The following is a 15,598-nucleotide window of genomic DNA, read 5'->3' on the forward strand; positions in this document are numbered from 1 at the left end:
AGTATAAACTGTAAGAAGTGGTGAGCTAGTTGATTATGTATGTTTCTTTGAATTCTGAGATTCTAGGATCTCTACTCTGTGATCTTAAGGGTTCTTCCTGGTTACATTTGTGAAGCTACACAAGACCAGAGAATGAGAGGCTTAAAAAATCCCAGGCAGCCCTAGAAGTGAGAAGAGATCCATGGGAGTTTGGCTTATGATGCCTAGTCATCTTTATCATTGCCTAAACCAGGGATGGGAAACTTTTTTCTGCCAAGGACCATTTAGATATTTACAACATCATTTACTTAAGATAATTCAATTAACATAACTTTAAGTTGCCTCCTGATGCTTTCTTCTTCTCCCCTTCAGTGTAATATTAGGAAATCATTGTTGGCCATATCTCCAAAGCCCTTTAGGACCTCGTGTCAGTGATAAGATACCCCCTTTGCTTCTTAGCAGAGACACATCTCACAGTAGCATCAGGCTGAGGCTCCAGAATAGCATGTCTTGTGGACACAGAGCTAATCATTATTGATTCTTTGGGCCATTATGGTAAAGGGACATTAATTACCATCAGCACAGTTGAACTAATTTGGTTGTAATGAGCATGCCTGTGGAAATTCCCAATGAGGGAACTCTTCAACAGATCAGAGTGGCCAACAAGGTAGAGTGTAGGTGCGGGTGTTGTGGAGAAAGAATTTCATTGGTCTGATTCTAGTTATTTCCAGAGTTTCTGCTATAAGCCTGTGCCTAGAACTCTCTCTCTGTGAAATGCCTCTCCCTCATTCTCCCTTTGCCCCCAGCATTTTCTATTCACAGTGTACAGTACAATAGTCCTAGTTCCCAGGTGCATCTTGTGGAACCAGATCCCTGACTGCTTGACTCATCTCACATCTCTTAGAAGTATGGACTAGGCTGGATCTTAGCAAGAGTTCAAAAGCCTATGAATATCTCTGGTAGGGGGTGAGACCCTAAGCTCCAATATGCCACCTTTCTTAGCAGAAAGTTGTCATGGTACATTCCCACTTTCTTTTCTTGTTTCTACCACCTTTATTCCACTGCTTTTAAAAATAATTGTTAACACAATGAGAGTGCACTATGCACCAGGTCCCATGGTGAGTTATCACATTTAAGCCGATAAACCCAATAAAGTAAATTTCTTTATTACCCCAGTTTTGTAGATAAGGAAGAAGAGTGATGTTCAAAAGGCTAAGTGATTTGCTCAAAGTCATAGATATAGACTAAATTCAAACACGGTGCCCTTATTTCAAATTATTATATTATCTTCTCACTAGAGGCCTGATGCATGAAGATTAGTGCAAGAATGGGCCTTCCTTCCCACCCCTGGCCGCTTGTGCCTGTGTATGCAAATTAACCTGCCATCTTTGTTGGGTTAATTTGCATACTCACTCCTGATTGGCTGGTGGGCATCGCAAAGATATGGTCAATTTGCATTTTTCTCTTTTATTAGTGTAGATATTATTCCTATGATGTGAAAATTTGATGACTCTATTGAGTAACCAAAAGTTTGAGGGGTACCACATTTTCACATATATTTATATATCTATCTATGTGTCTATCTCCATCCACCTTTGTCTCTTTCTTCCTAGCTATCTTGTTCTTGACATACTTTCTTCATACTTTTAATCTTTCTTTTATTTTATCTTCACAGGTATCTGATCAATGTCACTTTTGAGGGGAGAAATCTGTCCTTCAGTGAAGATGGCTACCAGATGCACCCGAAACTGGTGATAATCCTTCTGAACAAGGAGAGGAAATGGGAGAGGGTAGGACATGTCTTTGGCAATTCTCAAGCACACTAGAGTGGAATGGGTGGAAAGTTTGCAAAACATTAAATGAAAGCAGTTTCTTGGTTTTGCTCTCTGAGGCAGGGAGCAAGAAATCAATACTTTGAGAACACAGAAGAAGCCATTTCTCAAACTCGTATCTTCATATTCTTGCTACATTGGTTAATCAAATGATTATTTTTTATATATTGCCCTTTTTATTAGTATGGTGTTGTCTGAATCATGACTTTGTTTTAAAGAAAGGTTGTGCATGTACCATGTAACACATTTTGGTGAAGAAACCGTGTCAGTGATACAATTTAGAAGTCGTGTCCTACACAATACACTGGGGAGGCCTAATTTATGAGCATACAGGTGTGGATTTACAGTGATGAGGCTTGCCATGCAAGTCTTTTCTCAGGCTCTCTCCCACTGCCAGCTAATCACAATGTCTAAAATTCTACCATTAGAAATTATGGCCTAGGTTTAATTCCCAGGTCCTCTACTAACCATCTTATCTACTTAGGGACCTTGTACAGTTCTCTTCACCACTTGTGCCTCCACTTCATCATCTGTAAAATGGGAATAATAATAGCACCCACCATTATCACAGGGTTGTTATGAGGATTAAATATTATTATACTAGTGGTCCGGTGCACGGAATTCGTGCGGGGGGAGGGGGTGGTCTCCCTCAGCCCGGCCTGCACCCTCTCCAATCTGGGACCCCTTGGGGGATATCTGACTGCCGGTTTAGGGATTGGGCCTAAACCAGCAGTCAGACATCCCTCTCGCAATCCAGGACTGCTGACTCCTCACCACTCGCCTGCCTGCCTGCCTGATCACCCCTAACCACTCTGCCTGCGGGTCTGCTCGCCCCCAAACTGCCCCCCTTGCCAGCCTGATTACCTCCAACTGTCCCCTCTGCTGGCCTGCTTGCCCCCAACTGCCCCCTCGCTGGCCTGCTCACCCCAACTGCCCCCCCCACTTGCCTGCCCACCCTGCCAAGGCTCTATTATCAATGATGCTCAGAGGGAGGCCCTGGCCACCCAGCTGGGGCTCTGGGATCAAAGGCAGAGTAGAGGCAGGCATTTCCCACCCAGCTGGCACTCCGCCACTAATCCTGGCCCACAGGGAGGCCCTGCCCACCAGGCCTGGGCTCACCATTGATCCCCGCCCACACAGAGGCCCTGCCCACCCTGCTGGGGCTCTGGGATCAATGGCAGAGCAGAGGCAGGTATTTCCCACTGGCCTGCACTCAGCCATTAATCACCACTCACAGGGAGGCTCTTTCCACCCAGCCTACGCTCTGTGATCAATTGCCGCCCACAGGGAGGCCCTGCCTGCCCTACCCACCCTGCCAGGGCTCTGTGATCAATGCTGTGCAGAGGGAGGCCCTGGCTACCCTGTTGGGGCTCTGGGATCAATGGCAGAGCAGAGGCAGGTGTTTCCCACCTGGCCTGTGCTCCACCATTAATCCCCAGACCATCATCCAGAAAGTCTCCCGTCTAATTAACATATTAACCTTTTATTAGTATAGATGTAAACAACTTGAAAAGGTGCCTGGCACATAGTAGGTACTCTACAGGTATGAGCTTTTATTATTGTTCCTGATTCCTATTCAAGTACAAATGGTCCTGAGAGTAATGCCATCACTGGTATTTCTCAAAGTATGTTCTGCAGGACCCTTGAGATGCTTTATTGAAAAATGGTTCTGCAGATAAATAAGGTTGGGAGATGCTACCTACTCTTTCTCATCCTGAGAGATTCTCAGAACATGTTAGCAATTGAAAGTTCAGAGGTATCTTGTAGCAAAAAAACCGAACAAACATATTTTATATTATTTAACTTGTCATTTCCAAAATTTATTTTAACACAACACCCCTTTGTTCCTGAAATTCATATTCTGTGAAACACGTTGGGAAACATTGATTTAAGGCAATTTCTACAGACTCCATGGACCGATAGGCTGAGAGCAGGCTTTAAGATGTCAGCGTGACTCTGACCAGGATGGAAACCAAGCTATATATTTCGACAGAGTAGCCAGGAAAAGAGGCCAGAGATCAACTTAAAATTCATGGCCTTGTTACAGAGAGCCCTGGACAGATAGTATATGACTGCTCACCTGTGAAACTGGGCATATGTAGCTCAGGTAGTGGAACCTAGGACCTTATTCTTCAGATTGAAAGACCTCCATCTGTCATGTTTTTCCTCATTTCAGGGACAGTATAAGGCTTACATTATGCCTGGTGTTCTTGATTAAAGTTGCCCGCCCTCCTCTGAGTTATCATTTGTTCAGAAATGGTTCTTCCCTGGGCTCCTGCTCTTCATCCCAATCAAGCTGATTTTCACTGCTGCTGTAGAGACAAAATAATTTAAGAAGTATGCTGGGACCCTCGTGTATAATAGGCACTTCTGTACATCTCCAGAAGAGGAGTTATTAATAACTGAGGCTTCAGGCATGGATCAGAAGACGTCCAGCTGGGGTAGCTTTTGTGCGGTAGACTCATGATTACTGTCTCAAGTATGGGGCATCTCAAACTGTCCTTTCTTAAAGAGACACTACTTACTGTTACTCGTGCTGACTTCTCTTCCTTAGGCTGGAATCTGAGGCCTGCGGTTCCCACCCCTTTCCAAAACTAGATTCTCGTCCCTGGAATTTGGATCCTCTCCCTTTTTTATCACTTCTACCTTTATTCTAGCTCTTGAATGTATTCCTTACTTTTTCTCTTATCCAGGAACAAAGTGATTGTGATATGTATGCCTTCTTGCCTCTTGATTCCCACATTTGTCCATTCAGATCAGCCCTTAAACATGGATGCAGAATAGGCTTCCTAAGGCATAATTATGATTATGTTTTTTATTTGTCCAAAACCCACTCAAAGGTTCTGTGGTTTATGGATTGGGTCTAAACTTTACTCTTTCATTCAAGGCTCTGGTCTACCTTCCAACTCCTGTCTTTCTCTTCTTCTTTGTTTCCCGTCTACCATCAAGCTATGCTGGACTCCTCTCTGTCCTGAAAGTGTGCCCCTGTATGTACAACATGTCATGATGTTTTCTTTTCCTGGGATGAATTGTACAATTATACAAATAATAACCAGCCTTTGAAACTCAATTAAAATGTTGCTGTCTCCTTCCCTGATCTTTGACCGAAATTTAATCTTACTCCCTCATCCCTTGTAGGGTTTGCCTATACCTATGTTGTAGCACTCATCACATCTGCCTGTGTTAGGGCTGTGTGCATGCATGCTTCCGGCGGCCAGAGGATGTCTTTTATTGTGTCCTCGCAGCAACCTGGAAGAGTGTTACATTGAGCAGTTCAATAAATATTTGTCCAATGAATGAGAACCATTACATAACACAAGAGTCTAAAATCCATCATTAAGAATCCAAGTTTATGCTATTGCCCTTGATACAGTAGCTGGGTTTTTGTTGTTTCTGGTGGTGGGAAATAAGATCTGTGTGTAGGCTGAGTTTTCATAGATCATACTTTAAATATACTAATGGAACTTATTATTTAAAGAAATTCTGTGGTTAATCATTTTGTAAAGCATTTGGAGAGGGGTTGAAATCACAGAATAGAATATTTTCGTATCGACTTGGTTAAATCAGGGAACACTGCTGGGGAGAGATCTTTAGTGTTCACTGAGTTCACAGAGCCACACAAGTTCTAAACCAGGAGGCTCTTGTTAGGGCTCTCTGGTGGGCAGGAAGGGGTGGCAGGAGACAGGCACAGTTCCAGGGCATGTCTGAGATGTGGTGAAATCACACTGTGGGAAGTTGTACCTTTTCTTCCACAGTAACCCAAGCCCCAGCATTGTTCTGCATTCTCCGGATTCCTGATACCACTCCTGCAGGTCCCTCCTTGTGGTCCAGGGGAGCTTTAGTATATGTGGACTCCAGAGAGTCAGGCACCAGGGCAGGATCTTACAGTGAGGAAATGGATACTGGGAAGATAACTTGGGGTGGTGAACACACAACACACTCTTCTGATGATGTGTTGTAGAATTGTGTACCTGAAACCTGTATAATTGTGTTCACCAGTGTCACTCCAATAAATTCAAAGAAAGGGGGAGGGGGAAGAAGATAAGCAGGAAAGGAATCTAGGTTTGTGGAAGAAACATTGGCTAGGAGACTGGACTCTCAGCCATGCTCCTAACTGGCTGTGTGACCCACTCTTCTCACTTTTCTAGATCTTTCTTTCCTGGTGTCTAAAATCGAGGCATGAGATTAAGAAGATTTGTAGGGTCCTTTCCAACTCTAACTTCTGGGATTAAAAATTCACATTGTAAACAGGCGCTTGGAATGAAAATCAGGTGAGAGCTGGAGCATACAAAAGAAACCCGAGTCTGTTTTTAAGGACAGTAGCTCCCAGGACAAAGCGTCATTCTTGCCATTTAAATAAACATCACCTCATCAGAAGGCCTTCCCTGTTGACTTGAGACAAAGTAGCCACCCAGTCACTCTATCACAACAGTTTATTTTAATTTTAATTGTCTTCAATATACTTATTATCTGATGTTTGCTCATTTGACTGCTGTTTGTTTATTGCCTGTCTCTTCACACCAGGATGAACACTCGATGGGAACAAGGATCTTGTTTTTGCTTCCTTTAGTTCTTACACTAAGAAGAGTGGACACTTGAGAGATAATTGTTAAATAGATGAAGAATCCATAGGCATAGGAGATTTAGAGTATTGACCAGCCACTTTATTTCTACACGAAAGTCTCCCATTTAGATAGAGTGGTTTACTGAAGGGAGCATGAGAGCAGGTACGGTGCCCGCCTTCAGAGTGAGTGCTCCGAGTGCCAGCAGAGGACTGGTGGACAGTCTTCAGTGGGCTCAGTGTCCAGTGGACGCAGGCCTGACCACGGTTAGCAAGCAGGTCCAGGAAGGCGAACGTGTGATGGGATTTCATAGGATTTTTAAAAGTAGTCTCAAAGGTACTATATTATAAATGTGGTTTATTTTCAAAAGACTTGAAGTCCTGGCAACATAGTCTATGGGACTGAGCATGGCTTTGGAAATCAGAAAGAGCCCAGTTTATGTGGCCATTTATCAGCTGTATAAACCAAGCCACTGATATTACCTGAGTCTCTTTCCATGTTGTAAAATAGGGCTTTGTGTAAGGCTGTTATAAGATTAAAGGAGACTTTATAGTAAAACAACAGTTAGTAGTGACTGAAATACAGCCAGTATCCAACAAGTATCATTTGGTAGTTCCTACTCTCCTAGTGTAATTTTTTAAGGTAATATTTACTCATGGCTTAAAGTCAAATGGTATAAAAAAAAGTCAAATGGCCCGACTGGTGTGCCTCAGTGGTTGAGCATTGACCCATGAACCATAAGGTCATGTTTTGATTTCCGGTCAGAACACATTCCAGGCTGTGGGCTCAATTCCTAGTAGGGGGTGTGCAAGAGGCAGCCAATCGATAATTCTCTCTCATCATTGATCTTTCTGTCTCTCTTTCTCCCTCTCCATTCCTCTCTGAGATCAATAAAAAATATATATATTTTTTAAAAGAATGTCTTCTTATCATCTGTGATCCTTGGTTCCTTCAGGCCTCTCCTAGAGCAGTTATTATTTCTAATGTCTCATGTATTCACTCTGAAAATATTCCAAGCACATACAAATTTTGTATATGAACTCACCAACCTCCTTTTTTAAAAACAAGTAGTACCAGCTCTTGTGAGCCTTTGATGGGATACTATGTAAGGAGCCACTAAGGAGGATAGGGGTGCAGCTAGCATAGCAATGGGATCTCTAGATCAGATTATGTTCACAGAAAGCCAGTACCTCACTCTGGTATGTAGGAATGTGGAGAAGAACATTTAAAAAGGAATGTACACACACACACACACACACACACACACACACACACACATGCAGGCATAGCATGGTAAGTTGGAGTGGTGAAAATTAATTGTGTGCCAGGTAGGTTCATTTGTAAGTGGGGAATGGCTTCATAAACTTACATTAAAAATAGTCTGGCACCAAGAAGCAGTTCCAACAAGCATCCAGGCTTCTGTCTTTATCAGAGCCTCTCATGATTTGCTTCATTGCCACTGCTCTCTGCTTCCATTTAAATGATCCTAAAATGGGGATAATAAAAATGAAATGCAGTGGGGGTGTGTTCTGGGTAATGACTTCAAGAAATGATGATGGTGCATTTTTAGACTATAAGATGTAAACAGGCCTTAAAGGGACTGAGCCAGAATAGCAGAAGGATAGGCATGATTTCCATCTCTGCTTGTCTTTGCCCCAAAGAGGCAAAATATGTACTTTAGAAGCCCACTCCCTCTTCCCTGCCTCCACCTACCAGAAGATGGCCTTCCTTACATAGGTCATGGTTGGGTCATTCTTTGGGCTTCACAATCCCCAGCTATCATTTTAGGCTTGCAATACCCAGGAGACAGCACTAACTCCAGGTATGAGTGCTCTGGTGATACTAGCACCGAAGGACTAGGGCAGTGGTCGGCAAACTGTGTCTCGCGAGCCACATGTGGCTCGAGAGCCGCGGTTTGCCCCTCTGTTGACTAATGAGTTTGCCGACCACTGGGATAGGGGCTTAATCACAAGGAACAACAACAGCCTGTAATTATTGGAATCGAGAGTCTAGGTCAGTGGTCGGCAAACTCATTAGTCAAGAGCGGCAAACCGCGGCTCTCGAGCCACATGTGGCTCGCGAGACGCAGTTTGCCGACCACTGGACTAGGGTGGCCCATTTGGTGATAGTACAATTGAAGTTAATCACTGCTATGACATATTCCACTTGAAAGCCATTGACTGGTAAAATAAAACAGCCTCTCCATCCACTCACATGACTATATGCACACACACACACACACACACACACACACACACATACACATAGACTCACTCATGTACAAATGGACAGACTGCTCATGAACACAGGGACCACATCTGTTTGGTTTTCCACTATGTGTCTGTGCCCAGCATAGTGTAAGACTGTAAAGTAGGCCAGTAAGTATTTGGTGATGCCCAAACACACCTGTACAAGCCATGTTTTGCTCCAGCCTCATAGGAGAGGCTAGGGAATAGCCCTGCTCTCTCCAGACTCTGTGGAAGGTGTCTGAGAGGTGAAACAGAAGCTCCTCATGCTCGACATGTTTGTTCTGGATCTCCTGATACTGCCATTTGACAATATGCTATTTTTGCTGACTTAGAACTGAGTACTAATATGCATTATTGGATTAAGGGATTATAAAACAGGATCTTTGGAGAAAGTCTGTGGGAATTGGGGTCATTAGGGGGAGAAGAAAAGGCACTGACGTGATGGCATACTCTCCTTAAATGTATGAATAATTATTGTTCCAAAGGTTGAGATCAGCTGTTCACTTTCTCCTCTGAGACAGAACCAGAGTAAGTGGGCTTAAGATCAAGCAGAGGGGATTTATATGAGCTATAGGGAAAGTTTCTTAATAGAGAGATGTGTTGAGTATCAGAACTGTTAACAACAGGAGGGATGACATAGAATATGTTCTTATCGCTCTGTAATGTACAGTCCTGCCCCCGAACCAATACATGAACTACATGATGTTGAGAGTTTTCCTTCCTCCCTTTCCTCCCCTTTCCTTTCTTCTCACACATAATTATTGAGTACCTACCATGAGCCACCATCAGATTAATGTTGTAGTTTTCCTAGTGTCTGAGGGCCGGGGAAAGGACACTGCAAAGAGAAGAGTGCTTATTGTGACACTTAATATTTCTATAACCTAGGTTGATTGTTAAATTTTATTATTTGGTATGGAATAATAATTGGGTGGATGTTTCATATTGCTTGATTAGTAAGGCTCTGCTCATAAACATTTTCTTTATGATGATGACTTACAGACAGGGTACCAGATTACACATTTTTGGCTATCTTTCTGAGTTGTAGTTATCATCGATTCTCACATCCAAGAGTTCCATTCTTCTTGTTCCCTGAGCTCCAAGAGCCAAGCCCATCCTCTTTGCCTATACTGGTTTTGGAGTTCCAGAAAGAGATCACTGGGGGCCAACACCTGGGAATAGGAGGTGTGCCCTTAACCCACAAACTCTCAGCACTGCTGTTAGACTTAATCCATAAAGTGCAGCTTCTACCCCCATGCACGATTGTAAAATAATTTGAAGAGAAGAGCAGGATGTAATGAGGGAATAGACTTCAGAAATCTCATTTCAGAAAGGCTGGTTGTCTTTGTATATTTATCGTGAGCCACCGAATGAGGGATAAAACAGTAAGATAATATTGGTCAGCTCTGCTTTTGAAACCTGCACATGCTGGTGGGGAGAAAAAACAGAGTTGAACCCAGAGACAGGAGTTCTGACTTAACCTTGACTTAAGGAAACACGGTAAAGAGGAACATGTCTCCAGAGCACAAATATGACTTTCATCCATCTTGTTTAAATTTTATTGAGATTTTTATTCCATGACAGTTGTTTATGGTTGGCTCCCGAGTCCTCTGCACTATCTTTCTAATTCCTAGGCGATAATGTTTTGTCAGTAGTGGTATTGAAAGAAATATTAGTATAGAGGTTAGAGGATTCTTGTGTTAATATAGAGGTTAAAACATATTTATGATTTTCTTATTATGAAGGTAATTGACACTTATTAAAGCCATTATGAGGGATAAAATAAAAGTTACCTGTATATACACAAACAAAGAATTAGCATTTACATTTATTCTATTTCTTACTGGTGTTTTATTTCTGTGCATATTGTATTTATAGTATGTGTGAATTCAATGTGATGCAATAGAACTGGGAACATAACACAGGATGGGGAATAAGTAGGTTTAGAGTTCTGAGTACATGAAACATAGAGTTTATTCTTGTATTATTATTTATTAATTTTTGTGTTATTTTCCATATGAACAGCTGTAAACCTACTTTTGCTCCACTCTGTATGTGAACAGTTTGCAATCTGCTTTTTTTCTCTTACTATGATATGATAGACCTTTTCCTCTTTATGAATATTATCCATAAGCATGAAATTTAATGACTACCTAATAGTCCATTATTAGGATAGATCATGCTTCTCCAAGCTGATCCCTCATGATTAGATATTTATATGTATGTTACACAGAGACTCTGCTTCTTATATAAAAACAATTTCTGAGTTTGTTTTTTTTTTATTGATTTTTTACAGAGAGGAAGGGAGAGGAATAGAGAGTTAGAAACATCGATGAGAGAGAAACATCGATCAGCTGCCTCCTGCACACCTCCTACTGGGGATGTGCCCGCAACCAAGGTACATGCCCTTGACCGGAATCGAACCTGGGACCCTTGAGTCCGCAGGCCGACGCTCTATCCACTGAACCAAACCGGTCAGGGCCAATTTCTGAGTTTTTGATAGTCCAACTTTGATGCCATAAGACTGCTTTTCAAGGCAATAATGTTTGGCCACTTTCTTTGTTATCTAACAGTCCTGAATGTTAAAAAGACAGCCTTTAATTTGAGAATTACTTAGGTTATATTCAGTCACTAGCAACCAGTGGACACATATGCAGTTGGTGGGGAAGGTGCTCCTCTGTGATTTCTGGTCTTCGGAGGATTTTTCCCTTTCTGATCTTTTGATTGGAGGTGCTGTCCTCTAACTTTGCTGATGACAATATTTTTTTCTTTGGTAGTTACATCACACAGAGAAAGGGATTGGCTATGTGTTCTGTGTCTGCAATTTTTATCATATGGGACTATTTTCTTGAGGGTCAGAGGCTTGTAAAATTCAGGCCTGTGTTCCCAAGAAACTAGTAGGGCTCATGTTTGATGTGACATTCCTTCTGGTGCTATTTCTTTTCTTTCTTTTTAAAAATATTTTTATTGACTTCAGAGAGTGGAATGAGAGGGAAAGAGAGATAGAAACATCAATGATGAGAAAGAATCATTGATCAGCTGCCTCCTGAATGCCCCACACTGGGGATCAAGTCCACAACTCAGTATGTGCTATGACCAGTAATTGAACTGTGACCTCCTGGTTTGTTCATAGGTTGATGTTCAACCACTGAGCCACAGTGGCCAGGCTTTCTGGTGCTATTTCTATTCTTTCTGCCACAAGTGACACAGGAAGAAGGGAGAGCAATCCCCTTTTCTCACCAGTGGGTAGGGCATGTGGCTAACTCACATACCCACAGGCTGATGTGCCTAAAGACTGACTGGAACTTGATAGCAGGTACTACTCTTTTCATAGCTTTATGTATTCCCCACTAAACAAGCTACTCTGTGCATATCCTATCTAATAAAAGAGTAATATGCAAATTGACTGTACCTCTGCTATACCCACAAGCCATGCACACCAGCCAATTAGGAGTGAGTATGCAAATTAAACCAACCAAGATGGCTGCGGCCACGGAGCGAGCAGGAGGCTTGGGTTTTCCTGGCAATGGAGGAAGCCAAGCTTCCTGCACACCCTGGCTGGCCCAGGCCTCCGCTGAAGGCTACAAAGTTTCAATTACAGAAGCTAAATAAATCCCAACAAAAATGGCTGCGGCCACGGAGAGAGCAGGAGGCTTGGGTTTCCCTGGCGATGGAGGAAGCCAAGTTCCTGGCCTGCCCTGGCCTCTGCTGAAGGCTACAGAGTTTCAATTATAGAAGATAAATAAATCCCAGATGCCAGGGCCTCCACTTGGGTCGCCAGGGGGCATGGCCGGCCTGCAAACCACTACACGCCCCTCGCCCAGGCCACCCCATACTCCAAGGGAACCCCTACCCTGATCCAGGACACCCTTCAGGGCAAACAAGCTGGCCCCCACCCGTGCACCAGGCCTCTATCCTATCTAATAAAGAGTAATATGCAGATTGACCTTCACTCCAACATGCAAGATGGCTGTCCCCATGTGGACACAAGATGGCTGCCACAAGATGGCCAGCAGGGGAGGGCAGTTGGAAGGGATCAGGCCAGCAGGGGAGGGCAGTTGGGAAGGATCAGGCCAGCAGGGGAGGGCAGTTAGGGGTGACCAGGGCTGCAGAGGAGGGAAGTTGGGGGTGAGTGGGCCTGCAGGGAAGGGCAGTTGGGGGGACCCAGGCCGGCAGGGGAGAGCAGTTGGGAGGGGGGGACCAGGCCTGCAAGTGAGGGCAGTTAGGAGTGACCAGGCCTGCAGGGGAGGGCAGTTAGGCATCAATCAGGCTGTCAGAGGAGTGTTTAGGGGGTGATCAGGCTGGCAGGCAGAAGCTGTTAGGGTCAATCAGGAAGGCAGGCAGGCGAGCAGTTGGGAGCCAGCAGTCCTGGATTGTGAGAGGGATTGGGCCTAAATGGGCAGTTGGACATCCCTCGAGGGGTCCCAGATTGGAGAGGGTGCAGGCTGGGCTGAGGGACATAACCCCCTGTGCATGAATTTCATGCACTGGGCCTCTAGTATTAATATAATATCGACATTTTCTGGGATCTCAAGTTTTACATTAAAGTATAATATCTGAATGTCCTTCATATACAAGCAAGCCTCTGCTGACCTAGCACCAGGAGATCTTCCACTGTGAGGTTTTCCTACAGTGATGATGGATTTGTACTAGTCCACACACAGTCTCTCTCCATAATCCCTGTTTATGAGAGCTGGCCAGGAATAGGGTAAAAGTAATTCATGTACACAGGGAGAGAGGCTCTGACCTTGGCATGTTAACTCTGTTAATAGGACTGCAGAACAAGATTTGAAAGGAAGTGTTGGCCACTTAAGACAACAAATTGTCTTTAAGAATTAAAGCTATTAATAAAAAACATGGATATAAATCTCCCACAATAGCCATAGATCTCAGACTATTCGGGGTGATTGTATTATTTCCTCTATTAGCTTAGTTCTGTTCATCATACACACACACACACACACACACACACACACACACACATTCAGTGAAGAGAGAGAGAGAGAGAGAGAGAGAGAGAGAGAGAGAGAGAGAGAGAGAGAGAGAGAGAGATGAAATCTTAAGGTTGCTTGGAAGCTGTCACCTCACCTGTGATCCAGGGTCCAGGTGTTTCCTGCCCATGAAGACGTCCCACTGCTGCTTCTAAAGGCATTTCAGGTCACAGCTCCATCAGCTAAATGTTCAGAAGGTTTAAATGTAAAGTGAATCTGTGCCAGGGGAGCAGTGAGTGGAAAAATGTGATCCTGGGGAGGCAAATACAGAGGAGAAGGGCACACATAGAGGGCAGTGGTCAGGAGAGGGAGAGACTTTAGGGGGAAGGAAGCCATTCTTCATGCCATATTTGCCAGGTGCACAGCATTCCTATTTACACCAGCCTCCTCTAGGTATCCTTCCACATTCTTCTACTTCAACAGTTTGGTGTGAAATATCTTCTAAGATCATTGTTTTCAGCTATTCTTGGAATAATGTGTGCCAGTTTTCTTTATTCAGCCCATAGGGAAGGGAGCTTGCTGGCAAAGGAACAGAATATCAACCCTCAGGTAGAATTTCTGGTGGATAGTTAAGCCACCTCAGCATTCTCTTTATAGACTAGTGAAAAAAATTCTGTTTTCCCAATAGGAGCTGGGAAAGATGTACAATTCTAGAACAGTCTATCTAGCTGGAGATTAAGGGATTTTAAAAAGATTTGGCCATTATCACATCTGACATTTATATAACACCTTACTAACCATATGGTGAAAAAGTTTAGTATATATGATCTTGTTTTGATTCCTATCTTTGGGAAATACTTGTGTAAATAAGTAAACTGAGGCTCAGAGAGCTCCCATGATTTGCTGAAATTCCCTCAGCTAAGCAGTGGCAGAACTGGCTGGAGTCATTTACATCTAGCTCCATTTAAGTCCAGGATACTTTGTGCCTTAACACACAGTATGAGAGCACAACTAGGCTAATAGGGTCAAAGCACAGCAATCTCAGTGGGAATAAGTTTGTAGACTAGAAGATATCACACCCTGGAAACACGTGGGCCACATCATCTAAGAGTTTTTAAACTAAGTATTAAGAAATGGTCCTGATGGGGCAAGGAGAGTAGTTAGCCCAGACAGTTATTGGCTGTTTCAGTGTAACATTTTCCTGTCAAAAATGATAAATGAAGGAGGGAGGGAGGCAAGAAAGATAAAGACAACAAAAAAGCCTCCTGTATACCCTACATCCCTATACCCTCTCACTATCTTTTATTAAACACACACTCTCTTTTCAGTTGAGAACAAGAACCTATCTCCTCAAATGGTGAGGAAAGATCTTTCTTTCAATAACAAAGGCCATAACTACCTATAAAAGCAGCTGTCTAGGTCCTGATTGCACAGAATGATAACTCTAGGAAAGAGTTATCATTAAAGCTCCTCTAAAATGCAGCCACCACTGCAGCCACTGTAGCCGTATAGCCCTGTTGATCAGACATCTGCTGGAGATGCAGATAAATGCAGAAACACCAGGGGGAATTTAAAATAGTTGACCTACAAAACAGTCCTTAAATCTGAGGAGGAGAGTGATGTGATTTTTAACTTTGTTTTTCATAAAACACAACCAGCCAAATATTTTGTGAACTCAATTAGCTATGAGAGAGAAGTTTTGAGATTTCATAAAACTAGGTGAAGGTTCATTTATATACACTGAGTGGCCAGATTATTATGATCTCTGAATGCATAATAATCTGGCCACTCAGTGTATTTTTATATCAAATGGGTACCAAAAGTACTCTAGACTTTTGTTGGAGATCAGCCACCTATTTGCCCTGAGCTTCTATCAGCCAGTGCAAAGGGGAAAACTGATCAGGTGCATGATTTATAGTATCTTTGATATCAAATAAATGAGGTACTCAAGAGAAGTACACTGAGTGGCCAGATTATTATGCGTTCAGAGATCATAATAATCTGGCCACTCAGTGTATTTATGATAGAGAGTAGGAGCAAAACTCAAC

The 15,598-nt window shown here is 43.1% G+C and overlaps 1 protein-coding gene across 1 annotated transcript in view; it reads left to right on the forward strand.

Annotated features, from left to right (window-relative positions):
* Window positions 1-1,080: 1,080 nt before the first annotated feature.
* The window catches only part of LOC103285105 (glutamate receptor ionotropic, NMDA 2B), a gene marked incomplete at its 3' end in the record, with an annotated part of 69,496 nt that continues 54,978 nt past the window's right edge, over window positions 1,081-15,598 (forward strand). Inside the window, exons 1-2 of the mRNA XM_054718620.1 lie at window positions 1,081-1,097; window positions 1,655-1,769. Coding sequence (XP_054574595.1) covers window positions 1,081-1,097; window positions 1,655-1,769 — 132 coding nt within the window. The remainder of the gene's footprint in view (window positions 1,098-1,654; window positions 1,770-15,598) is intronic.

The sequence above is a fragment of the Eptesicus fuscus genome, chromosome 7, assembly GCF_027574615.1.
Source record: "Eptesicus fuscus isolate TK198812 chromosome 7, DD_ASM_mEF_20220401, whole genome shotgun sequence".
NCBI lineage: Eukaryota > Metazoa > Chordata > Mammalia > Chiroptera > Vespertilionidae > Eptesicus > Eptesicus fuscus.